The sequence below is a fragment of the Arachis hypogaea genome, chromosome 13 (assembly GCF_003086295.3).
Source record: "Arachis hypogaea cultivar Tifrunner chromosome 13, arahy.Tifrunner.gnm2.J5K5, whole genome shotgun sequence".
NCBI lineage: Eukaryota > Viridiplantae > Streptophyta > Magnoliopsida > Fabales > Fabaceae > Arachis > Arachis hypogaea.
In genome coordinates this window covers 1,184,413-1,192,108 of record NC_092048.1, presented here as the reverse complement: position 1 = coordinate 1,192,108, position 7,696 = coordinate 1,184,413, and the positions used below count along the sequence as shown (strand labels likewise).

The 7,696-nt window shown below is 30.4% G+C and overlaps 2 protein-coding genes across 2 annotated transcripts; both read right to left on the bottom strand.

Moving 5' to 3' along the window:
* Positions 1–315: 315 nt before the first annotated feature.
* On the bottom strand, positions 316–3,300 carry LOC112736273 (uncharacterized). Its single transcript, XM_025785652.3, has 3 exons — positions 2,721–3,300; positions 1,426–2,415; positions 316–1,331 (listed from the first exon to the last, which is right to left on the bottom strand). The coding sequence occupies exons 1-3, from the start codon at positions 3,298–3,300 to the stop codon at positions 511–513; spliced, it is 2,391 nt and encodes a 796-aa protein (XP_025641437.1). The 3' UTR covers positions 316–510.
* Positions 3,301–4,027: 727 nt separating this feature from the next.
* LOC112736274 (cysteine proteinase inhibitor B) lies at positions 4,028–4,690 on the bottom strand. Its single transcript, XM_025785654.2, has one exon. The coding sequence runs from the start codon at positions 4,688–4,690 to the stop codon at positions 4,298–4,300; it is 393 nt and encodes a 130-aa protein (XP_025641439.1). The 3' UTR covers positions 4,028–4,297.
* Between the last annotated feature and the right edge of the window lie 3,006 nt (positions 4,691–7,696).

Below are 7,696 nucleotides of genomic sequence, written 5' to 3'. Positions count from 1 at the left end.
TGGTATAGTGGTTTAAGGAAAGATTGTTAAGGAATAAGGATAAATTTATTGAGTTAATTAATAATTATGTTCATTAAAGTTGGTATATTAATTTAATTCTAAATATTAATGTGACATTAGAGTTATTTGGATAAAGGCAAGGGTTACGATCTTAGAACTAATCCTCCACGTTGTAGTGCAAGTCGATATACCCCGTCTGCGTTCAACAAGGTAGCCAAGAAGTGCAAAAATTTTGTAAAAGATGTAACGTGGACAATGAAAAAATAATATGTCTTTAGCTTTAGTTCTTCTAATTATGTTAAGTGGACAATGAGATTGTAGTAGAGTACTTGTTTATTCGGATTTAAAATTTCAAATGTAATACTTTACTTGCTAATGTATTATGATAATGGATTTGTGATATAGTACTTGCTTATGCAAATATAAGGATACAAATGTAGTAGAGTAGTTGCCAAATGAAATATGCAAATATAAAAATACAAATGACAATGCAAATATAACATAAGTCTACTACCCAGCAGGACCGGCACTGGCACCTTCGCGTTGGCGGCATCTACTACGACTGTGACCCTCACCACCACATTGTCTACAACGCTTAGGAGCATGCAACATTCGAGTGTCCATTTCATTCAAGAAGCGTGTCATTCTTGGGCGACCTTTCGTAACTCGTCTGAGGAATGGATTTGGTACAAATCGAGGTCCATGGTAAGCAGGCCATGTTGCGGGATCCCCTAGAGACCTAAACCTAGCTCTGTATACTCTTCGAACTTGGTCCATCTTATAAACTTCATGAACATACACTTGCCAATCTAGCCGTTGGTTCTCACAACAAGCAAATACATGTCGACATGGAATCCGGTCCACTTGAAATTCGCCGCAGTCACACAGTTGACGACCTAAGTCAACATTGTACTCCACCCCACTAGGCATCTCACGCACTTCAAATACCTGGCTCTGCCTGTCAAAACAATTAACCTGGATATTCCCTGATGCACGTTGGTTTGCATGCAATTTTGAGGTCACATGCTCAGAAAAAATATGACCAGCATTAATGCGATCCTCAGCCTCAGCTCTTTTCCTGGTAAACAACTCATTAAGCTTGTAAAAGGTTTCCTTTACTAGTGTAGTCACAGGGAGATTGCGAGCACCTTTCAAGACTGAATTGATGAACTCCACTAGGTTCGTGGTCATATGACCCCATCGGTAACCACCATCGAATGCCAACACATACTGTTCACGTGGAATACAGTTTAACCATTGGGTGTAAGCCTCACCCCTTTCTTGTAAATGCTGGTAACGTAACTCGTATTCGCGTACCGTCCTCGAATATCCTGCGATATAATACAGATATGCAGAAATACCAAGTGGAAATGAGATTCATCACAATTACAATTCTAACAACAACTTTAGTCTATGCATATTTACCTATGTTGATGATGAGCTTTTGCAAGTATGGTGCCTTGAACTTCCTCAAGAAGTTCGACTTTATATGTTTGATGCAGAACATGTGAAAGGCTCTAGGAGGGGACCAAGCTCCGTTACTACGGGAAATAGCTGAACCGATGGAATCGTGTCTGTTAGAAATAAGTCCGACACCATCCCGAGTCACCACATGTTGTCGCAAGTTACTGAGAAAAAAGTGCCACGCGTCAGAAGTCTCTCCCTCCACGATCGCAAATGCAATAGGCACGATGTTGTTGTTACCGTCCTGTGAAACTGCAACTAACAGACAACCCTTATATTTTCCATATAAATGTGTCCCATCTATCTGGACAACTGGTTTGCAATGTCTGAATGCTCTAATACAAGGGTAATAACTCCAGAAGACTCGATGTAATACTCGAATATCAGTAACCAAGTCATCACCCTGATATACAGGCATAGTTTCAAAGTGAACAAGAGCTGATGGCTCCTTGTGACACATGGCCTCAAACCATATCGGCAAAGCTTCGTACGATGCTTCCCAACCTCCAAATATTTTCTCTACCGCTTTTTGTTTTGCCAACCATGCTTTGCGATAACTGACTGTGTAGTTGAACTTCGATTGTACTTCCGCAATAACTGATTTCACCTTTAAAGAGGGGTCACTCTCTACCAACAGCTTTATTGCTTCTGCAATTGTGTTAGAATCCAGCTTCGATTGGTCTTGAGAAATGGTGGCTCTGGTACAAGTGTGACTACCATTATACCTCCTTATAACCCAACAGTACTTTCTGCGGATCATGCTAACCCTGATCAGCCAATCACAACCTGACCCATATTGTGTACACTTGGCATAAAATGTCAACGGTTCCGACTCATACACCCGATAGTCTACACCTCTGCGAATGGTATAATTTTTTATCGCCACAATAACTGCTTCTCTAGAACTAAATTCCATTCCCATGGCAAATTCACCATCCGCCACGAACAAATCTGTCAATAAATTATAAATCATTCTTAAATTATCTTAAATTTATACACATCCTGAATAAATGTTTACTAAATCATCTAAAGAAATACGTAAATACATAAATAAATGCTAATTAATATTAACCAAATAAATAATAAAACACAACCTTCTCTTAAATTTAACTAAACAAAGACATATACAAATGTTAACTAATTATATTTTCACATGTCACGTAATTATTTCCATCAATAATATAATTACTTAATCCATCAATAATATAATGAACAACATAATTTTAATGTTTCGTAAAAATATTCAAATTACGAACCTGGATTCATATATTCAGGAAATTCTGGTGCATGCATAGCCTCCAAATCCAACGCACGCATGAAAGATGGTTCCTTAAACTGACGTTGGTTTGTTATTGCATTTGCCACTTCTGCCTCCACAGTGCCATCAAGTTGATCTTCGTCTCCATCTACACCAACGGCTTCGGAGTTGCTTTCAAACTCTTCCTCACTATCACTATCATAATCTTCTTGTTCAATATTTCGATCCGCTTCAGATTGTTCGAACTCAATGTACAACTTAATAAACAACATCTGAGAACGACTTTTAATATACATTGAAAACATCTCTTGCATGCTTGCTTCATCAGTTATATATTTGATTTGAAATTGAACAAATTTACCAAATACCAATATAGGATACCTATATAAAATACATGACACTTTTCTTAACATTTGAAAATCTATCTTCTCCGAAATCACACCTTTTAATTCTTCAAATGAGACTGTAAATGGAATAACAATATCTAACGGATTCTCACATACAAATTTCACTCCTTCAACTGTTTGTAATAAAATCTGACCAAAATAATACACTTTCAACATAACTCTATCATCCATTTTATTTTTCACTTACAAAAAATCTAAAGCTCAGAAATGACTCTCCAGCGAGGAGGAGAGAACGAGGTCTCGGCTGCTGATGAAAGAAGGTTTAGTGAAGAGGAATCTGCTGAAGAAAGAAGGTTTAGTGAAGAGGAAGAAGAGAAGAGAGATCTGCAACTAGGTAACGGACTGAATGTATACATATATGTATAAGGTAAAGAAATCGGTTGGAGCTCTCGGCTGCTGAAGAAAGAAGGTTTAGTGAAGAGGAAGAAGAGAAGAGAGATCTGCAACTAGGTTACGGGCTGAATGAATACATATATATAAAGGTTAAGAAATCGGTTGGTCCGATTTCTGGATTTCACTCCAGAAATTAAATTTTTTTTTTTAAAAGGCAATTCGCTCGAACCCTCCGATCCGATTTGGTTGATCAACGGTTAAAAAAAAAATAGCTCCCTTGTAATCAGACGATCCGATTTCATTCATCCCAAATTCATTTTTTCCGCCACACACAAAAATCGTACCGTCCAAATTTGTGCCCCATCTTCATCAACATATAAATCGGACGGTCCTCTGCATAAAATTTAAAACCCCAGCCAGCCACATCCGTGTCTAACACAACAAACCTCCATAACCAGGCACAACTCACACTATATTTTCATATCCGAAAAAATCAGCCTTATACCGGTGACGAAGAAAAAAATAGCAAACTATATTCTGGTTGGTCCACACACAACAAAATAAATACAACAAAAAAAGCTCACTACAGATGGGTGAGTACATTAGATTTCAGTAATACAAATATATAACATGTTATTAGTTTATAATACCATTTATTTATGAACATTGATCCACATACTCCGATCCACAGCGGCCACACATGACAAGTACGACTCGTGATTAATTAGTAAGCATGCATGTGTTAGCACTACTATTATATGAGTTAATTCTAATTAATTAACCTAATAATAAGCACATACATGCATGCGCTCTACTAGCTAAAAAGCTAGTGATCTCACTGAGAAGTAGGAGCGAAATTGAGAAGCTTCTTGCAACGGAGCCATGGCTTGACCACCACTTCTGAATCGAACATCCTTGGAGATCCATTCTGAGTGGCAGAGATCTTGAGGTAGTACTTGATCCCAGCAACGACCTGCGACTCCGCCCCCACCACCTCCACGAATTCTAACCCTTCCTCCTCTTCCTTCTTCAACTTCAGCCTCTGGTTGTACTCATCCACCGAGAACTTCCCAAGCTCCTGAACCTCCTCGTTCCCCTTCACGTTCTCGATCTCCTTCCTCCCCCCAACCATTCCCCTGTACGATTCCGCACCGATGGATAAGGAAGTCACGGTGACCAGGAGTATCGTCAACGTCATCGCCGGTGATCTTATCAGCAGTGCTCCCATGTCCAGTGATAGATGATAGATCTCTCTTTTTTTGACTTGCTTATAGACACGATCTGTGTCATTCTTATGAGGAAGATGGAGTATGGGTATTTGTGTGATTTTTGGATGAGCATGAGAATAATAATTATTAAAGGGATGGGAAAGAAGGCATGATATGTTTGTAATTTGTTGGAGAAAATGTTAGGACCACTTAAATTAATTGTTTTTTATTATTATTTAATTTTTAATTAATTTTTTTGATATAATTTATTTAGTTTAACAATTTAATAATATATTTTATTTTATATTTTTAAATATTAATAATTAAAAATAATAAATTTTAATAAGAAAAAATATAAAAGACAATACTTTTATTAAAATTTTGTCAATATTTAACTAATAAAAGAAAAATAAATAATTTTATATTATTAAAAAATTAATAATAATTAATAGTTATAAATTATAAATTTATTGGTCTTCTAGTATTTTTTTAAATAATTTTCTAATATTTTTTACAATTCTATTATGTTATTAACAACATTTTTACTAATTTCTGTCAATTCTTATTTAATAGAAGTGTTTTTGTGAATGTGTCTAATAAAAATATTTTTTTATAATTATGTCTAATAAAAATGTTTTTATATGTATTTTTTAGATGTATTTCTTTATACATGTAATTAAAATATAATAATTAATTATTGTTAACAATAAATTAACAGATAATATATTGATATCTATAGTTTTCGTATTTTTTAATAGAAGAATGTTAGGAGGCCAGCAATTTTTTTTATTTGTAGCCATTAAATAGCTATCAATGATGATTTTAATGGTGTGAGATTGGTGTAAACTTTCATCTAATGACTCACTTTTTTTTTACTGGTTATATGCTGGCCAGAATTTAACAAAGTTGCTGCCACTAGATTTTTCCTTTTTAATATGTTATTGTGGTTACCCGATGCCGTTTGCGTTGGTCATGGGGATGAGTGAGGTAACAGTGTGGCGGTGAGAAACTGACAGATAAGCTCACCCCATTCTTGAGGATTGACACGTTACATATTGCATGCTCTCTTGTAGTATTGTTTTTTTTTTTTTTTTTTTTTATCAAATATATGAAGACTTGAACCCGTAATTTCTTAAATGAGTACAGAGAGATTATGTCATTTGAACTATTATTTATTGGCTCTCTTATAGTATTGTTGCTTGCTCTTGCACAGTGCCAACTAAATTAATGATACTATATAATATATATTTAAAATATTATATTATTTAAAAATAAATTAAATAATATGTAAATAAATATTAAATTTAAAACTTAATTTATAAAAATATTGTACAATATATTTATTTAATAATTTATATATGAGTTATTATTATTATACAACAAAAAAAAATATTATAAATTATGATAATATATATTTTGACTAATATTATTACAGTTAAATAATATTAAAAATATAAATTATTAAAAAAATAATATATAAATGACAAAAATATTATATAATTAATAAATACATTTGCACAAAAAAAAACTAATGAATACATTCATATTATTGTCCCGTACATATTTAGCAAATTAAGAAATAATAAAAATAAAAACTATGTTCATCAAACTATTTTAGTTATATAAAAATTAATAAGAATAAAAAAAAGAGGCATAAAATTATGTAAAAAAGAATAAAAGAAAATGTATGAAATAAAATGTTAATTTATATAATAAATATAAGAAATAATAAATATAAATGAAGAAAAAAATTTAAAAGATAAAATATAAAAAATTATGATTAAATACTAATTTTATAATGATGAATAATGAAGAATGAAAAGTAATAAATTTGATACGAAAAAATAAAATAAATTTTATAACTCAATTATAACTACTAAAAAGAAATTATATTTAAAAATAATTTTATAATATTATATAAAGATAAGTTATTATGAGAAAATGAAAATATAATAAAAATTCTACGGTATAATATAAACATGAAAGGTTATGTCACTTTGGAAAAAAAATCTTATGTGGTAATATATAATGAAATTAAATGTCTAAAAATGATATAATTAATGAATACAATTAGACTAAAAATAAAAATAGAAAAAAACTAAAAAAAAATTGTAAAAGAGATGATATATAATTAAAATTAATATTTAATATTTTAATTTTATTTTTCATGGCTTACTATAGTACCATATATTTTTAACGTATTACAACTAAATAATATTAAAAAATATAAATTGTTGAAAGAAAAAAAAATGATATATGAATGATATAACTAATGAATATAATATCACAAAAAAAACTAACAAAAAAATATAAAGATCTAATATTTTAGAAATTTATTATTTAATATATATGTTTAGCAAATTAAAAAGAAAAAAAAAGAGTTGTGGTTATCAACCGAATTTTTCAAATATTTATGCAAAATATTAGTAAAAATGGAGAAAAATAAATAAGAGACATGATATTATGCAAAAAGAGGAGATAAAGAAGTGTGAAGTGAATGTTGATTTATGTAGAAACATAAAAATGAGTAAGTATATATATCTTCACTAATATTTAAAAAACAATCAAATTTTTAAACAAATTATAATCAACAAGTTATAATTTAATTATTATTAAATAAGTATATAAAATTCTAGTATTTTTTTATAATAATTTTTTTTAATTTTATTTTTATATTAAAGTAAATATTTTTTAATTTAATAACTAATTAATTAGTTTATATTTATTATATTGTTATATACTATATGTATTTATTGAAAAATAATATTAATAAATATCATATAATCATAAAAAATTATATTGTAATTAATAAAAATATTTAATATTTTTTATTTATACATATTTAATTACATTTATATTAATAATTATGAATAATAAAAAATATAATTAATTTAATATAAGTGAGTATAAAATTAAAATATTATCTAAAAACTTATTGTACGTTTTTATTATATAATTAATAATTAGCATTTAAAATAAGAGGAAACAATATAACTTAGTGGCAAGGGGAGCATAAAGGCACAAAG

What these genes read in the sequence shown, in the direction of transcription:
- LOC112736273 (XM_025785652.3), bottom strand. Translation starts at nt 3,300, where the DNA reads ATGGATGATAGAGTTATGTTGAAAGTGTATTATTTTGGTCAGATTTTA. An exon ending in TCCTGAATATATGAATCCAG is followed by an intron (nt 2,416 to 2,720) that starts GTTCGTAATTTG and finishes ATTTATTGACAG; the next exon opens with ATTTGTTCGTGGCGGATGGT. An exon ending in AAAGCTCATCATCAACATAG is followed by an intron (nt 1,332 to 1,425) that starts GTAAATATGCAT and finishes ATTATATCGCAG; the next exon opens with GATATTCGAGGACGGTACGC.
- LOC112736274 (XM_025785654.2), bottom strand. Translation starts at nt 4,690, where the DNA reads ATGGGAGCACTGCTGATAAGATCACCGGCGATGACGTTGACGATACTC.